At 43.7% G+C, this 27,749-nt stretch overlaps 1 protein-coding gene across 4 annotated transcripts; it reads right to left on the minus strand.

Moving 5' to 3' along the window:
• Positions 1-5,149: 5,149 nt before the first annotated feature.
• INIP (INTS3 and NABP interacting protein) lies at positions 5,150-27,539 on the minus strand. 4 transcript variants are annotated; one of them, XM_084834722.1, is made up of 6 exons: positions 27,444-27,539; positions 22,256-22,340; positions 12,917-13,019; positions 11,048-11,107; positions 10,414-10,504; positions 5,150-8,725 (listed from the first exon to the last, which is right to left on the minus strand). In XM_084834722.1, exons 2-6 carry the CDS (start codon positions 22,278-22,280, stop codon positions 8,630-8,632), a joined length of 375 nt encoding a protein of 124 aa, XP_084690848.1. In that variant the 5' UTR covers positions 22,281-22,340; positions 27,444-27,539; the 3' UTR covers positions 5,150-8,629. The 4 variants fall into 4 exon arrangements, with proteins under 4 accessions (XP_084690848.1, XP_084690847.1, XP_084690850.1 ...); XM_084834721.1 differs by lacking the exon at positions 22,256-22,340 and having other exon boundaries at positions 8,431-8,725; XM_084834724.1 differs by lacking the exon at positions 11,048-11,107 and having other exon boundaries at positions 8,431-8,725.
• Positions 27,540-27,749: the final 210 nt, after the last annotated feature.

Consider the following 27,749-nt stretch of genomic DNA (forward strand, 5'->3'; position numbering starts at 1 on the left):
CGCCCCTTCCTTCCCGACCATCTGCTCCCATCGGTAGTACATGCCCTGGTCTCCTCTCGTTTGGACTACTGTAATGCGCTGTGCGTGGGGTTACCCTTGAAGACGGTTCAGAAACTGCAGCTGGTACAGAACGCGGCGGCTCGCCTGATTAAAGGCAGCCGCCGGCGAGATCACATCACTCCAGTGCTGAAGGAGTTGCACTGGTTACCAGTTGTTTTCCGGGCCAAATTCAAGGTGTTGGTTTTGACCTTTAAAACCCTATATGGTTCCGGCCCAGCCTATCTTAAGGAGCGCCTCCAGCAACACCAGACAGGCCGCTTAACAAGATCAGCCTCGGATGGCCTTCTCTCTGTCCCATCAGCCAGGACAGCTAGACTGGTGGGGACGAGGGAGAGGGCCTTCTCTGTGGTGGCCCCCACTTTGTGGAACTCCCTCCCTAGGGAACTCCGTCATGCCCCCTCTTTAATGAGCTTCCGTCGTGCATTAAAAACGTGGTTGTTCAGGCAGGCATTTGGGGTGGGCTAGGGTATTTAAAAAAAAAAAATATGGTAAAATTTTATTGTTTTAAATTGTTTTATGGTGGGTTGTACATCGCCCAGAGTGGCTGGGTGACCAGTCAGATGGGCGATTAATAAATTTAATAAATAAATAAATAAATAAATATATTACAGTGCAATCTTATGCATGTCTACTCAGAAGTGAGTTCCACTGAGTTCAATGGGATTTACTTCCATGAAGGTGTGTATAGGATTGTAACCTTAGACATGGAAACATACTAGACATTTTCCAATATGCTCCCAACTTTATGGAGTAGTAAGATATCCCACAGCAGCTTTACCGGGTCAGTTTCTTTGTGAGCAGAGAGAATGTTAATTTTTTGTGAATTGCCCTGAGACCTTCAACTATTGGGTGGTATAGAAATGTAATCAATATATAAATAAATAATGTGGAAGAGTTGCAGTTAGGGATGTACGCATCCCTTACCTTGCTCCGCTGAGGGACATCTGTGGTGGGCGGGAGGTGATCCATCCCTCCTCCCAGAATCCTGCCTGGCCACAGCTGAACTTCCGGCCACTGCCGGGCTGTGGCCGCAAATGGCGGCCACTACGCCAGCCGCCATTTGCATCCCCGCCAAGCCGTGATAGGCTATGCACGTATCTACGTAGCCTATCATGGCAAAAGGCAGGGACGCAAATGGCGCCGCTACGCCATTTGCGTCCCTGCCTTTTGCCGTGATAGGCTACGTAGATACTTATGTAGTCTATCACAGCTTGGCAGGGACGCAAATGGCGGCCGGCATAGTGGCCGCCATTTGTGGCCACAGCTCGGCAGCAGCCAGAAGGTGACCCAGAGCCGCCTCTGGAGCCGCCGTCGGAGCCAGGTAGGCTCCGTCCCGGGGGGATTCCGCGGCGTGGTGGTGGGGATTGCTTCGTTCTGCCATGGACTCTGGGGGCTGGATTCTTTAGAAGTCTGTGGCAGAATTCTCCAATATCCCTAGTTGCAGTCCTTCTGTAATATCTGTTTGCACATGTACAGGCTGAACAGGTGGGAGGCAAGTAAGCAAAAAAACAGGTGAGCACTTTAAAAAAATATTTGTATTGTCTTTTTCCCAAAGAAAAATTACAATTACACTAAAATAAAGACATAAATCCAAAGACAACCAGAAAATACAATGCACATATAGCAAAAACTGAATATTGCCATGAAGACAGATCTTCAGAGATTTAATAACCAAGTTCTTAGAGTAATCAAATCCTTCCAAGAAGTTCTGTGTCGACTTGAGAAATGCTGTACTGAATATTGTTATTTATATGTAAGAAACATAAAACATCTTCCAATAAATTAGTCCAATTGTGTTCATCCATCAGACAGGTGAGCAATTCTTACCCTAAAGCAACATGAACCCACAAAATCATTAAACCTCCCACCCCCACCAATGGCAGTTACAACTGATGGCAGTTGTAAGTCCTAGACATCTGGAGGGCACCAGGTTGGGGAAGGATAAATCTGATGGGCCATTAAGTGAATACAAAGAACTACTAGGTCAGCCTTCCTCAACCAGCTGCCCTCCAGATGTGTTGGACTACAACCCCCATAATCCTCAGCCAGCATGGCCATTGGCTAAGGATAAAATAAGTTTGTAGTCCAACACATCTGAAGGGCACCAGGCTGGGGAAGGAAGCTGTACTAGGTCATATTAGAACTGGAAAGAAAGAGCTATGATTCCACTAGCACAGTACACTTTAAAGGGCTATGACTGTCACCCACACATTTTCAGCGCATTATGAAGCTGTTGAGTTTACTGACTTGATTGTGTCATGAAATATTTCCCCAGCTGAGCATATACTAATGTTTCCCAAAGGAAATTTATTTTTATCTCGTCTCTACTATGCCTTGCAAAGACTAGAAGCCATCTCTTTTTATTGATTAAAATGACTGCTGCTGGATTTGTCATGGGTGCATCAAAACCACAGGAAGCAAGGGCAATAAGAGAAAATGCATGGTAAAAAACACAAAACGGGATGATAAGGGAATTAAGATGAGTACGTGAGAGCCTATATCCACAAAGTCATGCTATTAGCGAAACTCTTGATTTGTTCTTATCAAACACAAATGGTTCAAAATTATCAAAAGATAGGCACATTATAACTTGGCCGCCTCCTGAGCATAGCTGCCTCCAGGTTCTTATCATAGAATCATAGCTCTGGTAGGGGCCTACAAGACCATCAGGTCCAACCCCCTGCTCAATGCAGGAAGCCTGATTCCCAGGCAGTCTCCCATCCAAGTACTAACCAGGGCTGACCCTGCTTAGCTTCCGAGATCAGGCACATCCAGCCCTTTGCTTGTAGACTCATGGCTTAGAACAGAGGTCTCCAATCTTTTTGGGTCAGTGGGCACATTTTGAGAGAATGTCCTGTGTGCTCTCACAAAATGGCTGCCATGGTGGAGGAGACTTGCCCATTCATAAAATGGCTGCCATGGTGGGCATGGCCAGTCACAAAACACTCATTTCCTGGAAGTCAAACTGCTGAAGTTAAAAGTAATTTTCCCAAGAACCTATGTACAAGGCAGAGGTGGGGGGATCTGAGCTCCAAAACACTAAACCACTCTTTTGAACCTCAATGAAGATGGAGCTTGGAGGACAGAACTTCACTTTACAGTATGCCAGCCTTCCAATAAAATAGTAATAATTGTAAAATCTTAAGAAATAAAATAAATATCAGGAGGGGCAGGGGGCCTAGAAAGTGCCAAGAGAGATGTCCACAGCCACATTGGTGCCCATGGGCACCATGTTGGAGACCCTAGACTCAGAAACTGTAAATGGGCCTTCCATCTTACCTTTCTAGTTGCCTCACTCCACCTTGCAATGGACAACTCTCAAATGAAAAGGACTTCACACGAGGAGGATGTGCTGGGACCTGGCAATTGTGACATAGGGCTTTTAAAAAAAATCCCTCTCTGTTTATTGTATCTTTTAGAACACTTTTAGAAGAATTATCAGGGTGGCATACAGGATTAATACATCAATATAAAACTGAAAACAGAAAGCAGAACAAACCAGAAGAATAAAAACAGAGCAGAGCGGATAAAACCATCATTAAAACCAGCTCACACACTCCTAGCTGGAATGCCTGGACAAACAGAAATGTCTCCCCCACGGGCCACAGTGACATTACAGTTGGTGCCAGGTGAACCTCCCTGGGGAGGACATTAAGCAAGCATGGCACTACAACCCAAAAAGACCCTCTCTAGGAAAGCGGAGAAGGTAGCAGGGAAGAAAATGGGTCCCTACCACCATCAACCACCTCGCTGGGGACGCCAGTTCCTCACTCAGGCCTCTACAGACAGTTGCTGCTTCTCTTGGAACCAAGGAGGAGTGGGCTGTGTTTTTGTTCTGGGAGCCTGTTGTGGGTGCACCGGTATGCACTGTTTGGGTTCTATTCAGTGGTTCAGTGGTGTAGCACTGGAACTTTTTAATCAGCCGGGACGCTGATGCCAACTGCCACTCCACTCAGACTTCCTTGTTCTCTTTGAGCTTAGCTGCTATCCTCACAGGATTGGGAAGAAATGAATTTTCCCAACAACAATGTATTATTCTTTGCTGCAATATAAAGTATTTTGGGGTGGCTTGGTCATGAATAATTAAGGTCCATTAGCTTTACAAAAGACCTGCTTTCTGATGTAGAAGAAAACTGCTACAACTTGGTTGTTCAACACAGCATTCTGAATTTTTGGACTCTCCTTTAGGGGCTAGCTATGGGGACTGTCATGAGTGCATGCACTTCAAAATTTACCACGATACCACTGGTGCTATTTAAAGAACTTAGCAGCCCTGGGGCACTGCTGGAGAACCACAGGGGCTTACCGATTTGGAAGAGCAGCTTCAAGAAGAGTGAGGGAACAGACTGCCAAAAGCTTACCCTTTTATTTCTCTCCCCTTCCACATCCTTTCCCCATTGTTGTCCTTTCCTTCTTCTAAAGTCACAGTTGAACCACTGCAAAATCATTGTAGCTCCATAACAAGCTTCCTTCTTGGGATTCTGTTTTGTATCAGTCCAGCTTTTTAGTTGGGAACATTTGATTAAGCCTACTGGACTCTGAACAATGGTTCATATGAAATGCTAGCCTTTGTGGGCGCTTGAAGACTGTCATTAGAATGAACTATATTTGGTTTCCAGATTAACTGCTGTTGGATAATTGTGAAAGAGGAAACTGGAGGATTGTTGCAGGAATACAGCGTAATTGTATCTGGACAGAACAAGCAGTTTTGGAAGAGGGCAGGAAACAATAAAGAATCAAAGTTTGCAGACTTTATTATTCTATTCTCTGCCCCCACCCCATTTTTCTCCCCCTCTAATGATTATCTTTGGAAGAAATGTACCTATTTAGAGAAGAGTAATGATTACACAACACAGTTTAAAGCAAACAAATAAATTTAAGCCAATAAACTTTGTTTTGGGGGAGATCTTGGGTTGTTATCTTGAATATTTATAATTAAAACACTTGCCTCTAATTGTCAGTTATATATGGAAGCAATGTATTGAAGAGCTGCTTCAGGAAGAGTGAGGGAACAGACTGCAAAGTACTTTCCCTTTCATTTCTGTCCCCTCTCTCACACTTTTTCCATTTTTTTTTCTTTTCTTCTTCTAAAGTCAGAGTTGAGCCATTGCAAAATAATGGTAGCTCCCTAACAGGCTTACTTCTTGGGATTCGGTTTTTCTGTTAAGAATATTTTCTTGTGTTTAACTGATTTCACATTTATAAGAGATGCTGTCTTGTTAAATGAATGACTTTGATGAATTTACTGATTGAATGTACTGAAGTGTTACAGTAGTACATCTTCTATAATCATGTCCCACAGCTCTGCAAGTTCGTCTCTGATCACCTTCCTCTTAGCTCCACTGTTGACCTGGGTGGGAAGGGACCACTGGGAAGCCAAGAGGGTGATGAAGGTAACAGTTACCTTCTTATAATCCTGTATGACAAACTGTGTCCTTGTTAAGGTGTAGGGTAGAGAGGCGTGTGGCACATACAAGAAGCGAGACTGGCACTATTTCTCTGGGAGAGCTCCTGTACTCCCCCCACCCACTGTCGTTTTTTTACAGCTACATAAGCAGTAATTCAACAGATGACGCTTCTCCCAACATTGGTATCACCAATATTATGTTTTGGAACTGGATCTCTCCACCTTGATTGTGAGATGAACTATGAAATCAAAAGTGAGCAAGCAAAGAAAAGCTAAACAAATATCCCAACCCAGCAAGGGAGATAAGCAGAAAAAAGGATTACGCACATGTCATCAATGTGGCATCAGGTCCCAGTTGTGCAGAAATAGAGCTGAACATTCTGGGTTGTATGGAAAGGTATATAAAAATATATATATTTGGGGGCCATATTACCAAAACCTATGTGATCAGCTCACTCATTTGACTAGGCATACAGTGAACTCTTCACAGCCAAGAAGATATTGGAGAGAATGTGGCTGTTTATTTTATTTTCTATAGGACTCCCTCTTGTGGCAGAACATTTTAAAGAAGGGCTAGACTCACCAATCACATCAATTACATGTGGTGGTTTCTCTTTAAACTTAGCACCTGGACTTCTTTTAAAGACCCTTTCTGCTGTTTTGTATTTCCCCGCTGTGCATGGTTCTGTGCCACTTTAGAAACCATTTTGAAAGCTGTTTTTCTCCAGCACTGGAGTTCGCATCATCCTTCATTTAATTTGAAGAGGGAAACAGCACCAAAGACTACCTCCCATACAAGTTTACTCCACCCCCAACATATAGGGGAAGGGGAGCATATCAAGTTACAGAGACTGAATCAGGGCGAGCAAGAGGGCAGCATTTTGAATAATCAAAAAGGGAAAATCGACAAGGGAAAAAACAATTGTGATGGATGGGGTTAAGAGTAAAATAAAGGAGCATTCAGTGGAGGCTGGTGACTCTGATTTCAGTGGGGCTGTAAATCCATTCTATTTGGGGAATAGGGTTCAGCAACTTGGATAGCTCTTGAGTTCTGGCTGGTTCTGACTGAAACCCACAATGGAGTCACAACCCGACCGATATTGGAGCCACCAGCCCCCACTGAGGGCGTTCACCACTTTTTCACAACTAGAGCTGGCTACGATTGAGTGGCTATGAAATAATTTCCTACAGTTTAATCCTCCTTGAGAAGCTTTGAAAGCTCCAGCCTGTCAGAGGCAGCAATTCTGGGGTAGACGATCAACAGGGCGATTCAGTAAAAGGCCTCATATATTCAACAAGGTGCACCACCTAAAAAGGGAAGCCATTTTCTGTCTGGTTCCTTTATTATTTTTGCACTTAAGGTTTACGCACCTGTGCAAATGCGTAGCTTAACCTTGTGCAACTGCACAACTTCTGTATGTACTCTTGTGTATTTCTCTGTTAAAGGAATTCACCTTTTAAAAAAAAAGATTAGGCTGGCAGACAAACCAAATCCCTTAGCATGGGCTAAATGGAAGAAAACCAAGAAGACACTTCTTTGAGGTGCAGGGCTGGTGTCAAGGGTAAACATGGTTGGGCACCTGCCGAGGGCCCACACCCCAGCAGGGGCCCACTGACAAGAGCCCCCTGGACTTGCAGCTCCTCTTTCCCATTGCAACCTGCTCGTTCACCTGCCTCTTGCTCTGGCCTAGGCCATGGCGGTGGTGAGAAAGAGGAGCAGTAGATGCCACGGCCTCCTTGCTCACTGGCTGCCTGCCTGTCAAGCAAGCAAGCAAGCAAGCGGCAGCAGTGCTGAGGAAGAGGATGAGGATCAAGAGCAGCTGGGGACAATGGCAGTGAGCAGGTGGACTCCCTGAGGGAGGGGGCCCACGGAGGGAGTGTTGCGCAAGGGCCCTCAAAAACCTGGAGCCAGCAGAGAGAGACAGAGAGAAAGAGTGTGGATAACCACATTGCATTCAATAATGCATACAGCTAAAAAGTACACTGTCAAGATACAAAGGGGACTAAGGCATGCAATGTAGCCCTCTTTACTATGGAGCTGCAATATCCTGCATTGATAGTATTCTTTTTTACCACAATCCTCAGTCAGGGAAAAGCATACACACAGTAGTAATATTCTGTGTGTCCCATTGAACTCTCTTAACCCAGGGCTGTTTATTTTCATGAAGGTTTAATTATTATGTATAATTATGTAATTTTATTGTTGTGTGTGCTGCCCTGGGCAGCTCTGGGAGAAAGAGCAGTGTATAAATACAAACAAAACAATAAAAAGGAAAGCCAAAAAAATAGCAATTCCATACATAGCAGGTACGCTACTGTTGCTAAGAGAATAAATTGGCTAAGTGTGTGAGCTGTGATCCAGGAAATCCCAACATCAACTCTCACCTCAGCTATGAACTCACTAAATAGCCTCAGGCAAATCTCTCTCTGAGTCAGTCTTGCATCTGAAATATGATAAGATGGAGTTACCTTACAGGGCTGTTGTAAGGTTTACTGAGATAATGCATGTCCTGCATTAATCAAGTCCTGCATTTTTCTCATTGTTTAAAATTGTTTGGATATGTCTGGGTGTGTGCTGTCTTTTTATAGGTTTGTATGTAAATGTTTTTTTATATTGTGTATAATGTATTTTTAATGGTTTTTAATCTTTGTAAACTGGCCAGAGAGCTTTGGCTATTGGGAGGTATAGAAATGTAATAAATGAAAAATGAATGAATGTGAAGCACTGTGACACTTGTACAGTGCAATCCTATACATGCCTACTCAGAAGTAAGTCCCATTGAATTCAATGGGGCTTACTAGGATTGCAGTCTTAATGTGCTCTATAGATGCTCAGCAGTGCTCTTAAGTGGCTTGCTAGACATGCAGAAAATTAACTTGAAAGAATAAGCAAGCAAAGTCAACCGCTTAACAGTAATATCTGGATCATGGGACTGGAAGGAAAGGGGAAAAAACACAGGGTACCTTAGAACTTCTTTAAAGTAGTTTAATGTCCCCTGAAAACAAAATGCCTGGATCCAAAATGAAAGCCATTAGAATGAATAAAAATATATCTTCAGTTTAGAGTCCTGTTATTTTCACGAACTATTGACTGAAAGTCTGGAAAGGTAGCAGCTGCAGTACCAGATAATACCAATGTTCCTTCCTTCCATGGATTTTCTTTCACTCTGCATCAAGTCGTGGTAACACAGGAAGAATAAGGTTTCCAAAGGCAGAGTCTTGTGTTATAAAGTATCCTGAAGAATGCGCATGAGCATGCTGGAAGAAAAACATATCCATTTGAAAATGGCACACATATAAACCACTGGAAGATGGTTTCCCCACCACCATCCAGGAGCAGATTTAAAAAACAACAACACAGATTTGGAGGAAATTTTTGTCCCATGTCAAAGGTTTCAGTCCTGCACACAGTTCTTCTGCTTTAACACTTTTGACCTCTATGGGATTTAAACAAGCCAATTGTAATGTGGAATTGAAGCTGAAGCTTTGGTTAAGAGTCAGGATCCCTAATTCAATGCAAAAAGACAGACAGGAGCAGTTTCCCCAATGACTATTTGCCCATCTACTTATGAGATGGTCTAGGACTCTGTTAGGCTCTCTCTGCATGCTCTGTTGAAAGAATTCCAGAACAAGATGCAGCAAACAGCGTGCACATCTCATGAAAAATGATATGGCACAGGATATCACACATATATCACATGATGAGCACACATATATCACATGATGAGCACACATGATGCTACTTACTGCAGCACAACATACTGCCAGAATATTACACTACGTAATCGTTCTACAGTTCCTACGGTTTTGGTAAGGCACAATGGTTTTTGTTCCCAGTGCATGTAAAAAAAGTGTTCTTAGGCACCACAGCTTCCAAGGCTCTCCGTGACCCAGGATGATCGACACCAATACTACTCCAGTTGTGTAGTCACAGCACAGGTGCCTTGACTGACCAGCATTATGGTGTTGCTTCTATGGGTTGGTGCACAGTCAACATACATCAACCAAAACTTTGGAACAAATGCAGAAACAAGTTTAGAATCCTGACAATTTTAGCTATTTTTAAATAACTGGCATGCACTGCTTGCAGAAAAGTCAAAAATGTCTGTGTTGATGAGAGCCAGTGGGGTGCAGTGGCCTGAGGATTGGACTTCAGGCTGGTTAAAATCCCACACTACTCATGGGACTCATTGGATAGCCTTGGGGAAGCCACTTCCTTCTCAGCTCAGTTCCTCATTTGTAAAAGGGGAAATCATAGCATCCCACTTCACAAAGCCAGAAAAGATGCATAATGTAGAGCAGGGGTGGGCAGAAACTAGATCTCCAGATGTTTTGGACTTCAACTCCCAGCATTCCTGACCACTGGCCATCCTGGGAGTTGATGTCCAAAACATCTGGAGATCTACTTTCTGCCCACCCGTGAAGTGGAGCACTTTTTAACATTAAAAGTGATATACAGATTATAATTATTTTTCTTTCTAGATTCTGCCTATCTACACTCTACTTTCCTACGTATTCTTTCATCTACCAACTCTTCTATGTTGGCGTGCATTGTGCATGTTCATCTCACCCTTTGCACGTTTTTGGCCAGAGTTTTTAAAACCATAGCTGTATGGGATCATCCAGTCTAGAAGTCGGAACATGCTATGGATCAAGTGGTGAGATAGGGCCAAAGCCACTCACTGCATCAAAATTGTTTTAACGTGGTGTTTTATTCTTTTGCCTTTGCTGTTCATTGCTCCAAAATCTTTTGATGTGGAGCGGTATATAAATATTGTAAATAAATAAATAAGATTCTGTGAGAATATTAAATAATGTAATCCCTGCACAATCCTTATATTTTTGCGATGCACATTTGTTTTTGCTCCCAACACATCTACACCAGTTCTTTGGAACCACAGCTTCCAAACAGCCCACTTAGGTGTGCTTTGCCCAGAACGACTCACCTGTAAAGCAGCCTTTTGCTGTGCAGCTATGTGTTGCTGCTCAGCATGGTCACGAAAATCCTTGTTAAGGGAGGATCTAGCTAGTGAAATGCTGCAAGCAACAGGGGGAAAAAAAAACACGTCATACCAATGCAGTGAAGGTAACAACCAGCACAGGATCAAGGTGGTGGTTTGTCATGGCTGGGTGGGTATTTCATAGTCGAAAAGTTCCATGATTGTTTCTATTTTAAAAATAGAAGACTTGACATTTTGGGGAAATATGACATGCAAGATGGTGTGTGCGCACACCAGATGAACAATTCTGCTCAGGGAAAATGGGTTGCATCCCAGCTTAGTCATACTTCGAGTAAATGTACTGAAACCAATGGGACTAACTTGTTAGGACTAACTTATGCCCTTATGATTTCAGTGGGTCTACTGTAAGGTGTGACTAAGTCTGGGCCCAACCGACTCACTTTAGCAATAGCACATTAAGTCAGATAGGAAGGAAACCCATGCCCCAGCATAAACCGAAAGGACATCAACTGGAAGACATGCAGTAGAATGACACTCAGGCCCCCCAGAATATTTTTCTCTCACCAGTGCCACCCCATGACTTGCCTAAGCAATACCTGAATAAAACTACAGCACTAACCAGGGGTCCATAGTCTTCATGATGGGGAGCTCATATGTTTGGTAGAGTGGCTGCAGAACTCTGTATGCAGGAAAAGAGTTTCCCATTGAGATTGAGCCCAGACAAGGTCTCTTTGTAGCCAACATGTTGACAAGTTATAGTACACAAAAACATGACTACTCTACCATGAGCAATAAATCAAGTTCTAGGCCAAACGTTTGGAGGAGGAAAAGAAATTATATAAAAGTTACTGGGCCTGGGGGTGCTTTTTCATTCAGGGCCCACAGAAAATCTCAGAGGCTTAGCATACATCTTAGATCTTAACATAAAAATGATAATAAAGTTCAGCATCCCAAGGAAGAGCAGGGGAAGCAAAGCAAAATATTTTTTTTTAAAAAAAATACCACGGACTGTTAGATTCTGCCACTTTCTTGGGGGAAAGTGCCTTGAAAATCACTGGTTGTATTTTCTTTCTGGGAGCCTGGAACAACAGAAATACAATCCAACTGGAAGTAGTAACTTAGAACACCTAATAAAATGACCGAAATGCCCAACCTCTATGATCACATTTCTAGGATTTCCCCACTTACTATGAAAACTGGATAACATGGATTTTTTTTTTCCAAAGCTTTCAAAAATACAAATGCTTCTGTTAGCTGAACATACATACAGCTTGTATTTGATAACAATAAAGTCATAGATATTAAGAGAAATGGGGTGGGGAGCTGAGCTTTGTGTCCCTAGCTCTCAGATTTTTTAAAAATATATATTTTTGGCTGAATTAGAACACTGACAGTTCAGAAAACAGATAATTGCATTTAATTCTCTCAACTGTATTTGCATCTAGACATAAAAACGAACAATGCATGAGAGAGAATACATCGATCATTTAAAAAAAATCTTTCTGAAACGAATTCCCCTTGCTTTCCAAAGTTTTCATGCTTTCTCATTTCAGAAGGGTAACCATGTTAACCTCTTGGAGTAAAACACTTCATGGTTTTTGCTGCAAGAGACCAACACGGCTACCCTTCTGGAATCGGTCCCTATGCAAGGCACTAGATTTAGCTACACAAGAGGGAAAATGTACGGCTCCAAGGACTTCTAAAGTGGCACTACTGAGATTTGTTTACTGGAATTTGATATATATCCTAAGCCCTCTCATCTTCCGTGGCTTATTTTTATTTAGATTTTAATTGTTTATTTTGTTTTTCTAATCTTCTACACCGAAATGACTCACCTGATTGTATTTTAATATTTATGAGTTTTAAAAGTGTAAGTCAGCTTTCGGAGGACTTTGGCTGAGTAATGGGTTAGTATAGTATCTTTTTTAAAAAGATAACTTTAAAACAGAGGTGTTGAGCTACAGGCATAGGGTCCAAATCTGGCCTAACCAAGGTCCTCAGACGATCATGTTCGCTTCCCTTGTCCTCTCTTTCCCCCAAACACCAATTGTTTAGTGGTTTCCTGACTTTAATGTTTTTTCCCCATTCCAAAAGTCTGAAATGCCTCTCCTAAAGCTTAATTACTGGCAGTACGCACACTGAGCATTTTCATATTTCTGGTATGTTTGGCCTCACCCACTTTTGTCCAACACAGGAATATAGCCCCTGAGACCTTCTCCAAAATCAGCTCTCATGCTGAAAGAGGTTCAATACCCCTGCTTTAAAGTATATCTGTGTTTCCCTCCGAATAGGGCAAAGGTGAGACTCAGGAGACACAAAATCCAGGGTGCATGCTGGTTGGTGCTGAGAACAATCAGCAGACAACTCTTATGGTGCTGTGGGCCCATTAGATGTACATACTGATGAAATGAGAAAGCAACGTTTGGCCTGCATCTCTGATCACAGAGCGTGACTGAGACAAAAAGGCAGGCCTCTGAACATATTGTACCTAGCTCCAGGGTGGTTTGTGGAAGACTGGTTTTGCAGCAGCAGCCTCCTCTTCTCCATGTCGAGCTCAGCCAAGATTGCAACCCTGTTCTTATTCTGAAAGCCTAGCAAGAATGAGAAGGATGTAGAAGTTAGTGATGTGTGCTATTTCTTTGAACTACCCAACAACCTTCCTGGCACAAAGTGAATTATGATGAATATCAGTGATGAATATATTAATCTTCAAAGCCAACAAGCACCATTCCTGAAACCTATTTATAGCTTTCCTTTTTAGTCTCCTCATTTATAACAAGAAATAGCTTCCTAACAATATCATACACACTGACTTGAACCCTTGAGTTAGGTTGCTCTTGAATGCCAGATTCAGAACTATGGGCAGGCGTCTGCAATATAGCATGGTTTTCTCCACTATAAACTCCTAGGCATTGATTTCTGCATTTTAACTGTCTTATTCTACAAAACAGAAAACATCTGCAAGTGCAATAATTTGTACAAGATGGGAACCATTCACATTGTATTGATTCAGCAAGTTTGGCTGAAAAGGCAGCTATAAATATAAGAAATAAAATCCATTTTTTTGTATATTCCTGAGCTGCCCCACAGGAATGCAATATAATCTTGAGATTCAGAGTTCATTAAACAAATTCTAGCCCTGAGAGACAGAGAGAGAAGTTCAGCAACATAATGGGGACAGGGCCGGGGGAACCAAGAGAAGAATCAGAATTAGAGGAGAAAGATGTATGAAGTGGAAAATAATTGTTCTTCAACACGTATTGGATTCAGCAGAACCCTGCCATGGATGGAAGGGCTCCTTCGGTCCGTGGGATGCTTCTGACCCTGCAGGGGAGTCCCACTGGTGGAAAGGGTAAGACGATCTTCATCAAGTGCCCCCTCCCCTGCAGTCTCCTGAAAATCTATTCCAGAGGGTTGGGGGGCCCTCCAGAACAGTATGGGAGGTAGGTGGCACTGGCTGCAGAGAGAGGGGAGAGTTGGCAAAAATCACCTCTCCCCGTTCCGCCAGCAGGAGTATTCCAAACAGAACTCAGCCCAGGAGCTGCTTCCGCTGGCAGAATATAAGCTGGGTCCAACCCATTATTTCGAAGTTCATATTTCAAGATTTTTCCTAAGCCTGATTCAGTTTTCACACCTGAGGGCAACATTTTCTGAAATTAGCACAGCTAATTTATGTCGGTGACATTCAAGGTAGGAGACGCGATATGCAACTTCTAAAGGAAGTTGTACTTATTGCACACAGTTGAAACATGCAACTGGAGGTGAGGCAGGTGCCCACACTATATTGCTTCCGCCGCCTCCTGACAACAGTTCTATTCCAGGAAGCATTCCTCGAATGACTAGCCACAGCTTTATTGGCATTCTGATTTTAAGAATCTGAACACGGTGTTTTAACTTTTAAAATCTTTTACTATTAAACCTGTCAGGTTCACCATTCTAGAATCTGTTTTAGATGGGGAGTGGTATACAAATGTTATAAATAAATAAACAAACTTTACTACGGTCATCCAGCTCATAAGTTATTTCTTCAGTAGCCCTCAGCAATGAACAGTTTTTCTTCGAGTCAACACAGACAGACTACAATTGGAATTTTGTTTGAACAGCTAAACTAGCACCAGCAGCTTCAATGTATACAGCACGTATCCTGAAGCCCTTTCACAGATATTACACAGATGCCTTTGGGGGACTCATTTGAGGGCTAGTCCAGAGCAGAGGACATCTGAACTGTGTAGATGGGGAGGGTAGGCAACATATGACTCTTCCCATGGCCTGCTCCCCCCCCCCAACTTCAGTGGTGCAGTGGCAAAAGAAATGGTGGTTTGCTGCTGAAATTGGTGGCAAACCACTACGGACACTCAAAAGTGCCAAATTTTGTTTGTTTTCAAGCTAAACGTGGCCCTTTTCAGTCGCTGTAGACAAAAGGCCAGACAAATACACAGACCATGTTATATAGATGATGGGGCACTTTTAAAAAAGTGTTTGAGTCAGCACCTCTTCTAAGAATGTCTATGCACCCTTCCTGTCTAATTTGTAATGGGTGAAATTTCACATATTGTAGTATTAAAAATAAGGAAGCAGGGCTTAAAACCAAGGTTGACAAGGTCTCCTGTCAGATAAACATGTTTCAATTTGACATATTATTCAAGAAACAAAAGAAACCTAGAAGCTTCATGTGTTGATATCGCAGCCAGAATTATCTTCTATAAACCTGACACCGTAGGTAGTTATGTACTATAAACTATATGTCTTAATACACTTCCTAGATACATGGTCCTTGCTCAGCCCTCTGCAAGCCAGTCAGAATTAGTGTCAGTCCACTACAGTCTCTCAGGCTTGGGAGACAGTCCAGCATTCAGCCAAGAAGATGTACAGTTACGTGCAATGGCTCTTCTCACAGGGATATTGTGTTAGATTGCTGCATAAGAAACCCAGGGCAGCTGAGCAGAGCGAAGGATGTTTTGAACTACCAAATCTGGTTATTGAGTTCCAAGAGAAAGTAACAGAATTATTCATAGAACAAGAGGCCAGTTAATTTCCACAATACAGAAGGGGAAGGGGAGAAAATCCTACCCCTTCCCTTCTTCCCCCTCCACAGAGGTGCCTCATCCCACATTCATCTGGAGGTGTAGGTCATTGGGAAGGATCCTTCCCAATGGGTCTTGGGATGAGGAGACAAATGCAGATGACCATGCTCTCCCTCTCAGCCCAAGCCAATTGGAGCCACCAATGATCACCTCAGAGAAAGGGATCAGCCTAGCCCTCAGCCAAGCACTGCTCCTAAAATGACCATAGGGGCTTGATTTGGAAGGATGCATGTGCTTCCTAGGCTGTCATAGAGTTTTAGGAGACTTTGTCCACTCACACTATTTTTCAGAAATGCAGGGTCTCTACTGATGGTAGAGACCAGTTCTGCCTAGCCAGAACTCACTATTTCAGAACTCCATTAGCCACGCAGAGACTGACCAAGTTTAGAAACAGAATATAGATTTCTAGGCTATGCGGCCATAAAGAATTACTGCACCGTTTATAATAACATAATTGTGCCTACTGCAATCACAATCAACAAGCCAATTCTCTATCACTTTCTAATAATGATTTACATTTTGATGTATTCTCCCATATGTTCAGTAACTATTAAGGAAAATTCATGTTGCTCATTAAATTTCCCTTAAATTATTAAATCATGAATATTTTACTTGCCTCCAATCACCATGATCACATATACAAAAGAATCCAATACATTCAGTGATTTATGGATATAGAGTTCTTGGGAAATTTGTATATATAGACTAAAGAATGCCTTCAGTGCATTAGGACCAGTGATTTAAATGCTAACTAAAAATGTGCCTGAAGTCCATTCTCCACAGAACAACCCTCCGTGAAGAGCAACAAAATTCTAAAATACTCTGTAACTTTAAATTAGGACAAGGTAAATAATGAGAAGTCACCTCTTTAAGACATATTACAGAAACAAGAAATGTTTTGCTAAACATGTTCCTCTTTCTACATACTTTCATGTGGCAAAAACTGCCTACAAATCAGTTCAATTTTTTAAAAATTGTATGTAGTATATTCAGTGCCAACAAGCGAAAAAACAGCTGAACAAAAAATCAAATTAGACATTCATAAACCTTAGGCAATAAACCCCACCCAGGACTTACGAATTTTCTTATCCAGTTAATTATCAATTTCCCTTCTATTAACAGGCCCAAGAAAGCCCACCGTCTTAAGATACAATGGCTGTACCATTTTGGAATGCAGCTGAGATATTTCATCTTTGACTGCAATTCCACATAAAAACTCCCTAACTCTTGAAAAACTAGCTTATCTGGGGAGACTAGCATGAGAGGAAAAATTCTACATTAGAAACCTCTCCCATAGACAGTACAGTTTTTATTGGGGGAAGCACTCGAATGCTCCCCCTGCCTTGCATCTCAGGGGGCCTTCTGTGCCCATTAGCTGAAAAATTAGAAAAAAAACAGGTAATTAATTGGATAAGATCAAGCTTGGTATCATTTTGACTGATCCAGAACTCATTTTATCAGCATAGTTACAGTTGGTCAAAAGCCAAGAGCAGGAGCTCATCTTCTGTTCATTAGCTGAAGCAAAGTCATTAATTGCTAAATGGCAGAAGAAAAAAAACAATGCCATGATTAGAATTCTATGGCTAATAAAGGTTTGGAAAGCAGCAAACTTAATGAAATTATCACATACAAGTACATTCAAGAAGCTCAACAAGACGCCTAACTAGATTAAACCAATGGGGAAAAGAATTACATTTCCCTGGTGTGGTGATGAACACTTAAGACCAGCAAAATGTCCATCATTATGACAGATGAAGGTGTCTGGAAGAAAGGCCCTTATATTGCAGAGAGTCTATGGGGGATGTCCCCTTCATGGATCACTGCCTTGTTGTGGCGAAGGGGCTTGTGAAACTCAGTGAAGCCATAAGCTATGCCGTGCAGCGCCACCCAAGACGGACAGGTCATGGTGGAGAGTTCTGACAAAATGTGGTCCACTGGAGAAGGAAATGGCAACCCGCTCCAGTATTCTTGCCAAGAAAACCCCATGGAACGTATCACAAGGCAAAAAGAGATGATGCCGGAAGATGAGCCCCTCAGGTCGGAAGGTGTCCAATATACTACTAGGGAAGAGCAGAGGGAATTTCCAAGTAGCGCCAGAAAGAGTGAAGCGGCTGGGCGAAAGCCAAAAGGACACTCAGCTGTGGATGAGTCTGGTGGTGAAAAGAAAATCCGATGCTGTAACGAACAATATTGTTTAGGAACCTGGAATGTAAGGTCAATGAATCAAGGTAAGCTGGAGGTGATCAGACATGAGATGGCAAGATTGAACATCGACATCTTGGGAATCAGCGAACTAAAATGGACAGGCATGGGCGAATTTAATTCAGGTGACCATTATAACTACTACTGTGGGCAAGAATCCCTTAGAAGAAATGGAGTAGCACTCATAGTCAACAAAAGGGTGGGAAAAGCAGTACTGGGGTACAATCTCAAAAACGATAGAAAGATCTCAGTACGAATCCAAGGCAAACCATTCAACATCACAGTAATTCAAGTCTATGCCCCAACCACTGAGGCCGAAGAAGCGAGGTTGATCGGTTCTATGAAGACCTACAACACCTTCTAGAACTAACACCAAAAAAAGATGTCCTCTTCATCATAGGGGATTGGAATGCTAAAGTGGGAAGTCAAGAAATCACCGGGATAACAGGGAAGCATGGCCTTGGTGTACAAAATGAAGCAGGACAAAGGCTAATAGAGCTTTGCCAAGAGAACACGCTGATCATAGCAAACACTCTTTTCCAACAGCACAAGAGGCGACTCTACACATGGACATCACCAGATGGTCAATATCGAAATCAGATTGATTATGTACTTTGCAGCCAAAGTTGGAGAAGCTCTATACAGTCAGCAAAAACAAGACCTGGAGCTGACTGTGGCTCAGATCATGAGCTGCTTCTTGCAAAATTTCAGCTTAAATTGAAGAATGTAGGGAAAACCATCAAACCATTCAGGTATGACCTAAATCATATCCCTGATGAATATACAGTGGAGGTGACAAATAGATTTAAGGGATTAGACCTGATAGACAGAGTGCCTGAGGAACTATGGATGGACATCCGTAACATTGTTCAGGAGGCAGCAACTCAATCCATCCCAAAGAAAAAGAAATGCAAGAAAGCCAAGTGGCTGTCTGATGAGGCTTTACAAGTAGCTGAGGAAAGAAGGGAAGCGAAAAGCAAGGGAGAAAGGGGAAGATATATCCAACTGAATGCAGAGTTCCAGAGAATAGCAAGGAGAGACAAGAAGGCCTTCTTAAATGAACAATGCAAAGACATCAAGGAAAACAACAGAATGGGAAAGACTAGAGATCTCTTCAAGGAAATCGGAGATCTCAAGGGAACGTTTTGTGCAAAGACGGGCATGATAAAGGACAAAGAAGGCAGGGACCTAACAGAAGCAGATGAGATTAAGAAGAGGTGGAAAGTATACACAGAAGAACTATACAGGAAAGATCTGAATGTCCCTGATAGCCGTGATAGCGCGGTCACTGAACTTGAGCCGGACATCTTAGAGAGTGAAGTCAAGGGGTCTTAGGAAGCATTAGTAACAACAAAGCTAGCGGAGAGGACAGTATTCCAGCTGAGCTATTTAAAATCCTAAAAGATGATGCTGTTAAAGTGCTTCACTCAATATGCCAACAAATTTGGAACACTCAACAGTGGCCACAAGACTGGAAAAGGTCAGTTTACATTCCAATTCCAAAGAAGGGCAACGCCAAAAAGTGTTCAAACTACTGTACAATTGCGCTCATTTCACATGCCAGCAAGGTGATGCTCAAAATCCTACAAGCTAGGCTTCAGCAGTATGTGAACCGAGAACTACTGGAAGTACAAGCTGGGTTTCGAAAAGGCAGAGGAACTGGAGATCAAATCGCCAACATTCGCTGCATCATGGAGAAAGCAAGGGAATTCCAGAAAAACGTCTATTTCTGCTTCATTGACTACACTAAAGCCTTTGATTGTGTGGATCACAACAAACTGTGGCAAATTCTTAAAGAGATGGGAGTACCAGACCACCTTACCTGTCTCCTGAGAAACCTGTACGAGGGCCGAGAAGCAACAGTAAGAACCAGACATGGAACAACTGATTGGTTCCAAATTGGGAAAGGAGTACGACAAGGCTGCATATTGTCACCCTGCTTATTTAACTTATATGCAGAGTACATCATGAGAAATGCCGGGCTGGATGAATCACAGGTCGGAATTAAGATTGCCAGGAGAATTATCAACAACCTCAGATACGCAGACGATACCACCCTAATGACAGAAAGCGAAGAGGATCTAAAGAGCCTCTTGTTGAGGGTGAAAGAGGAGAGTGCAAAAGCTGGTTTGAAACTCAACATTAAAAAAACAAAGATCATGGCATCTGGCCCCACCACTTCCTGGCATATAGAAGGGGAAGAAATGGAAGCAGTGACAGATTTTACTTTCTTGGGCTCCAAGATCACCGCAGACGGTGACTGTAGCCATGAAATTAAAATACTCTTGCTCCTTGGGAGGAAAGCTATGGCAAACCTCAACAGCATAGTACGAAGCAGAGACATCACCTTGCCGACAAAGGTCTGTATAATCAAAGCTATGGTTTTCCCAGTAGTAATGTATGGCTGTGAGAGCTGGACTATAAGGAAGGCTGAGCACCGAAGAACTGATGCTTTTGAACTGTGGTGCTGGAGAAGACTCTTACGAGTCCCCTGGACTGCAAGGAGGTCAAATCAGTCCATCCTAAAGGAAATCAACCCTGAGTGCTCATTGGAAGGACAGATACTGAAGCTGAAGCTCAAATATTTTGTCCACCTAATGAGAAAAGAAAACTCTCTTGAAAAGACCCTGATGCTGGGAAAGATTGAAGGCAAAAGGAGAAGGGGACGGCAGAGATTGAGATGGCTAGATAGCATCACTGATGCAATGAATATGAACCTGAGCACACTCTGGGAGAGAGCGCAGGACAGGAAGGCCTGGCGTGTTATGGTCCATGGGGTCATGAAGAGTCGGACACGACTTAACGACTGAACAACTATGGGGGATGTAACCTGTATACAGAAGCCTTCCTCACATATTCTTCACATCTAAACCTACATGTGGAGAAGGAGACTGGGTAAAATCCAAAGTCCTACATAGAGTAGTCCCATTGAAATGAATGGGACTTGTTAGTCATGACTAACTTAAGCCTCATTCATTTGAATGGCACTACTCTAAGTAGGTCTTACATTGCATTTTACCCAGTGGATCTGCCCTGTTGGCCATGACCCTGACATGCTTCACGCCACTGGCTCCACCACTTGACAGCTGCGTGTTGGCATGGACATCTGAATAGGGAAAACCCATGCGCGAGCAGCTGCTCACACACAGGCTCCCAAAGAATCAGAACTTCTGGTTGTACCAGGGCTCCAGCTGCATGGAAGCCTGTGCAGATATCCGTAAGGGGCAAGGGCCAGTGCCACACAGGACATCATGGGCAGGGCCAGCAGCGCAACCTCAGTGCCCCTTTCTCCTGCCTGAACAGGGCTCTTGTGTCCAGCAGTTTTCTCTTTCACTCACAGAACTCCAGGGAAGCCAATCGGAGAGTGCCTGGCCATATCTGCACAGCCCTGCCCCTTTGCTGGAAGAACCCATCCCAGACGTGGTTTCAGAGTTGGCCTAAGTACTATGGTTTAGCAATATGTATGCAAAGGGTTTTTCTTTGTCTCTCCGTTGAGTCTAACGTATGTCATAAAATTCAGTAAAAAGATATTTCAAAATTCAGGAGGCCTTTACTGTGATAGGTTCCTCAATAAAGGAGACCCTTGATCTGGACATGCAGCGTTGTTCCTCCCTCCTCAGCTTTAAGGAACACTTTGAAGGCTTCGTTGTTCTTCAAATGCTACTTTTTTGCCCACTGGATTTTCCTCTTTAACTTGTCTCAGCAGTGGGGCGATGTTTTGGATTATAACCCCCATAACCCCCGACCAGTGCCCATGGTGGCTGGGGCTGATGGGTATATGGAAGGCACCAAGTTGCCTAGCCCTGGTGAATGTCCTATTGCTTCACCCTTTAAAAACATGGGCTTTAATTGGACTCTTACAGGAGCTTACGTAAAACCACTAAGTGTGCTAATTACATTTCATTATTTTATGCCAAGTGATCCAAGCAGCAGCCGGTGGTGCTACATACACAAACATGATTAGAATTAAGGTCTGCAATGTGATCGCTTGCAAAGGGCACTGCGGCTGGAAGAGTTGCCACACTCACGGATGGTAAATTAATGAGAAGCATGGAAAGACCACGTTTACAAATCCAGAATATGTTCAGCATAAAACTGGGCTTCCACATCATAAAAAAGACATATAACAACAAATAGGACTTGGATTTAAATGCATATCTCCACCCAAATCAAAGAGGTAACCACCAGTTTAGCCTGGACCAAAAGAACATCAGTACTGGGATGAGGACATGCACCTGGACACAGAATTCCCTTGGCTGGATCAAGATGAATACCTCTCCCTGGGTCTTTTATTGTGGTTACATTGAATCAGACTGGCTTGCAAGGCCCCAGTAATGCCAAAAGTTCAGGGGGAAAATTTACTAGGATTTTCCCAGTGCCAAAGATCTAAAAAAAGGTCCCTTGGTATAATGTTGTTTCATTTGTTTTTATTACACATACACAGAAAGGCAGTCCTTTACTTCAATTCTAAAATGAAACCACACGAGAATTTTTAGCAGCTTCACAGATAGATGCAGAGATGACCAAATATTAACATTTACCTTGTCCAGGAGGGTTTGAAGCCATCTTTCTACTTCCTGCCTTTGTTTTATGAGAAGCAGCTATAACTTGCTGTTATATGAAGAGCTATAAAAATGAACATAAATGAATATGTGGACATAAAGGCAAGCAGCTCCAAAGCTCACTAATATACTATTACGTGTTAAGTACATTTACACGTAAATGTAAACAATGTTTACAATGTTTACAAGTACAGAGAACATTTGCAAAAACACAGAGTGACTGGGTTCAGATGGTTGTATAGGGAGAAGAAGCCAACGTGGCTTCTCCCCCTGCCCCTGCCGTGCACATGACCACCATTTGCATAATGCCCCAGGATGCAGCGTGGGTTGGCGGGCTGTCCAAACCCGGTGTGGTGGCTTTGTATCCACCTGTCAGGAGTGCCCTAGCTGCCTCTTAAAGTCCCCTCCAGTAGCCCAAACAAGATGCAGACAAAAGGGATTCTCTCCAAGGCTTTATTCTTTTACTACTTAATGACTCTTTCAGATGCTAATTGCCAGTGACTAAGCAAGGAACTGCAAAGGGTATCCTAACAGGGTAACCTAAGCTCCATCTACGCAGTTGGTCCCAGTTTTGAGGAGAAGGGCGGGAAAGCTCTGAAACGTATGGGGCATCAGAGTGCAGCCGCTGCCGTAGTGCCAAGCGGGCTGAGTGCCTCCTCTTAGTGTCCTCCACCTCGCGCCTCTCTCTGCGCCGGCGCCTTGTGTCTAGCAACAACCGATCTCCCGCTCTTTCACTGCCTGGGTCACTATCTCCCTCAGGAACGCAAGCGGAAGGGGCCTCTCCCTGCAGCTGCGCCTCTGAGAGATGAGCGGGCTCCTCTCCCACGGGTTGTAGCTGTTCCTCAGAATTAGAGCTGCTTTGGGGCTCTATGGGCTCAGTTCCAACCCTGACACCACCTTACAACCCAAAACTTGCAGTAGGGATTGTGGGGCGAGTACGAAGCTACCCCTGCTGTGCCACGCACCAGGTTCGGATGACATGCCAACCTGTGCTGCATTGCAGGGAACTATGCAAATGGTGGTCGTGCGCGCAGCACGCACACGGGGAGAAGCCACAATGGCTTCTTCTCCCCACGTCTGAACACCCCCAGTGAGTGGCAGCTATGTTATGGCAAACACAGAGATACCTGCGGCATCTTGAAGACTAACAGATTTATGGTGGCCTATGTTTTCATGGAGTAAAGCCCTGATCAGTGTTTTTAAATCACCCAGTGGTGACCACAGCAAAAACCAGCCAGGTGTTAATGGAGGCCACCTACTGGAAGCATAGGAACCCCTTATAAAGACAACTGCAATGGTTTCCAATTTGTTTCTGGGCTCAGTGCAAACTGCTGGTAATTATCTTAAAAGTCCTTTACAGTTTGGAACCAGGATATCCGAAGGATGGTCGCATCGCATACGAAACCTGCCTGCTTGCCAAAATCATCAATGCAGATTTTCCTGTGTGCCCCAACTGCCTGGATGCACATTTGATTGGAACAAGGAATGACTTTTCTTAACAGTAGCACCCAGGTTTTGGAACTCTCTCCCAAGGGACACGTGCCTTGTCCCATTATTAACAGCTTTTTATCAAACAGTGAAAAACCTCCTTTTCTGAAGCTTTTGGCTTTTCACTCTGCTGGTTTTTTTAAAAAATCGACTCTATTCACTGTTATTTTTACCCTGCTGTTCTTAGTTTTGTAACTTGATTTTTAGTTTTTTTATTCATTCCATTAAAAAAAAATGACTGTAAGCCAACTGAAACTTTTAAGGAAGGATAAAACTAAAATGTTTTAAAATACATACGCTACCCAAATGGAATCTAGAGTTCTATATATCCGGGCTCAGTAACTTATCATCCGTTTGCTCAGAAAAGCATCCCTTTGTCACTCACATATATTGGGCTAGTTCAGACATCAGGATAAATCGTGTTTTATTGTGATGGGGATGAGCTGCAGCAGACCCCAGGCTCACAGCCAGGAGGAAGAGAAACTGGAAGCTTTTGCTTCTGTTTTTTATTAGTCAGATAAAAAGTTCATTCCCTAATTATATGCTAATCTCTGTAGATCAATCAACTAACAAGTTGATTAACTGCAAGGTTGCAAGAGAGCCTCATGTGGCGCAGAGTGGTAGGCGGCTGTATAGCAACCGAAGCTCTCCCCATGATCTGAGTTCGATCCCAGCAGAAGTTGGGTCTCAGGTAGGCGGCTCAGGTCGACTCAGCCTTCCATCCTTCCGAGGTCGGTAAAATGAGTACCCAGCTTGCTGGGGGGAAAGGTAGTCACGACTGGGGAAGGCAATGGCAAACCATCCTGCTATAGTCTGCCATGAAAACGCCAGCGCAAGCGGCGTCCCTCTAGGGGTCAGTAATGACCTGGTACTTCCACAGGAGGAACCTTTCCTTTCCTGCAAGATAAGGCCAGGGCATTTTTTGAAGGTGCCTATTGCATCAAACATGTTAAGGATAATTAGGCCCAGGGTCTACTCAGTGCCTGCATTGAAAACTCTCTGGGAACCCTAGATACACTGCCTTGGGTTCCATGGAAGAAAGGCTAGATATTACTTATTTAGGGTGCAGTCCTATGCCTGTTTAGACAGAAAAAGTCATATGTGGGAGTTGCAGGACTTTCTGTCTAAATATGCATAGGATTGTGCCTTTAGTTGACTTATATCCCACTCTCTCCCAGGGGCTCAGAGAGGGTTTTAAAAGGTTTTTTAAATAGTCTTGTTTCTAGGGGCTCACAATCTAAGGCAATCTAAATGTATTTATTCTGACAGAGTTGTGTAAGTTACTGTAACTGAAGACAGAAACTAACATGTAAAAGACGGTCTTTCCTCCTAACTGTGAGATATAACTTTTGTTTATTAAATAAATTCTCATCAACTTCCTCCAGTAGCTCAAAAAGGTACCTGTGATGAATTTGCAGTATATAAAAACATTTAAGGGCGCAATCCTATTGGGACAGGCTGCCAACTCCAAACTTGGAGGTGACCACCTATCCAATGCAGGGCAGGAGCAGTGCAGAGGGGACCGTCCCCTCCGTGCTTCAGCTGCCCTGCATTTGCAGCTAGACAGCCGATCTCGGCTGTCTACCTGCAGGAAGGCAGATCGGGGGAAGTGGCTGCCGGACAACACACTGGAGGTGTTGTACTGGCATTTCCGCCTTCCCCACCCCAGAATGCCCCCAGGAATGCCCCTTTTCGCCGCTATGTGCACCTCTGCTGAGCGCAGCGCATGGGGCTGTTCCACACTGCCTATGGGGCCATAGGATTGCACCCTAAATTGCATCCATTCATTAACTGGTCAACTAGCTAAAAGGCAGATAAGGGGGTTGTGGTGTTTAGCTGATCAATCAGTTGATAGCATCACAGCACTAGTTAAAACACACTGATGGTTTTAAGCATTTATTTTAAGTGTTATTGGACTGCTAAAAAGTTCCTAGCAAAAAGTGCAAACTTGTCAATGTTTACTCAGTGGTTAAGTCCCACTTGAGTTCACTGGGGCTCGCTTCCATATATGCACACTTGCTTAGGTGTAAGACCCACTGAATACAGTGGAAATTATTTCTGGATAAATGTTCAGAGGGTTGCATTATAAAGAACATTAGCACTGTCTTGCTGGTTCAAACAAATATGGTTCAGCATTTTGTCCTCAACAGAGACCAGCCCAAAGGCTCTGTCATTCTTTTTCACAGCCACAAGATCAGATGCATCCCTTTGTCAGATTCAGACTCCCTGAATAAGCCAGGATCCAAAACCACAGCTCACTCCTGATTTATTCCCACTAACTAGAATCTAACAAACAACAATTTCCCAAATTTGGAGGAAATGGGAAAGTGGTTTGTTTAAAAGCGGATGCTTTCAATTTTCTCAAAGCCACAAAAGAGGAGGGGGGAATGCATGAAGCCGAGGCTCACTGCAGCTCTCCGGGTGTGTTGGACTACAACCTGCATCATCCCCAGCAAGCATGAATCCAGTTTGGGGAAGGCTGACATAGTGGGAAACCACGGTTTCCCATTAAGTCTGAATTGAAACATGCTCCAGCGGTGGTTTTCATACAACAGCTCACCAATGTGAGTAAAGGAATTTATTGTGTTTTTTCTCCCGATCCTGCTGCCAGTCAGTTTTATTGGATGATCCCAAATCCTGCTATGTAGACATGGAGAGGGAATAGTTTATCTCCATTTACTCTGTCATACCTTTCCTATCTTTATCAACCTCTTCTTTGCCCCTCAATCCTAAAGAAGTAAATAAGACACAAGTCCCACTGAGTTCAGTGGTTCTTTCTCCCAAGAAAGCAATGATAAGATTGCAGCCTTAGAGAGTAATTCTATGGTATCTGGGCAAGCGTTAGAAACAGAACTGGTGTGATTCAGTTTCCAGCACAATTCAGAGCCAAACCTAGCAGCTACATCTCCAAGGAGCCGATATCCAGCCCTTTCTTTTTTCTTTAGCAGGTTTCCTACATTTTTAGTACCTCCAGACTAGCAGACCCTCAACAGGCCAAACTCCCCCCAGCAAGCAAACATGGCAAGAGGTGAAGGGCGTTTTTCCGCAGCTATTTAATGACTGAGCAGTCCTGCCCAGAAATTCTACTTGAGGAACTCTTCCGACAGTCAAAGCTGAGAAGCGAGGGGGAAGGAGGAGGGGAATAGCACCTTATGTATTTATTGTCACAGACCGCTTTTTAGGGTAAACCCGCCTAACGAATAGTCTCGTGTACTACGAAGGCTCGCGTAAATCGTGGTTTGCTCCCAACGTTAATCCTACTTAACAGCAGACCCACTGAAATCAGGCCTGAAATTAAACAAACACTGGATACAACCCAAAGCAGTTTGCAGCTAAAGTTTGCTTTTGTTTTTAACATGCATACACGAAGGCTGCTAACCTATGCACCCCTGCTCAGATCTACTTCCAAGTATTTATTTATTAAATTTATTGAACGACTCATAAAATGCATTTTTCTAGGCGTGCACAAGCCTAGTCCTCGGACCACAGAAAGTGAGTAAGCAGGCATAACCCTGCACCACCACTGCACCTTCCTGCGGCAATTGCTTGCGGCTGTAAAAGTCCCTGAACGTTGGGTGAAAGCAAGGTGGGGCGGGGGGCAGGCTGCGCCTGGCGAATGAAGATGGGGAGTTAGTATCAACAACGTATGTCTCCAACGCCCTGGCTCGGCTCAGCGTACCTGCCGGTTGGTGCGCCCAATCCATCCCCATCCTTCACGCGCGTGGGCCGCTCGCCATTTTCTCCGGCTCCCTCTTCATTCCCCCGCCCCGGCTGCACAGATGGACTCTCCCTCCCCTCCCCTCCCCTCCCCTCCCCGTTTAGAATCTTCCCTCCGGACTGGATAACCCAATGAACAGTCGAATCACTCACCCCCCCTCGTTACGTCATGCGCGCGCGCCGCATGAGGAAAGGGCCCCCTTCTCATCCGACCTTAGCATCCCCTGGAAAGGATAGAGACTTAGAAAAGGGCAGCGTGCAGCACAAG

Source organism: Heloderma suspectum, chromosome 2 (assembly GCF_057233095.1).
Source record: "Heloderma suspectum isolate Gila_16-S chromosome 2, 16-S_ref, whole genome shotgun sequence".
NCBI lineage: Eukaryota > Metazoa > Chordata > Lepidosauria > Squamata > Helodermatidae > Heloderma > Heloderma suspectum.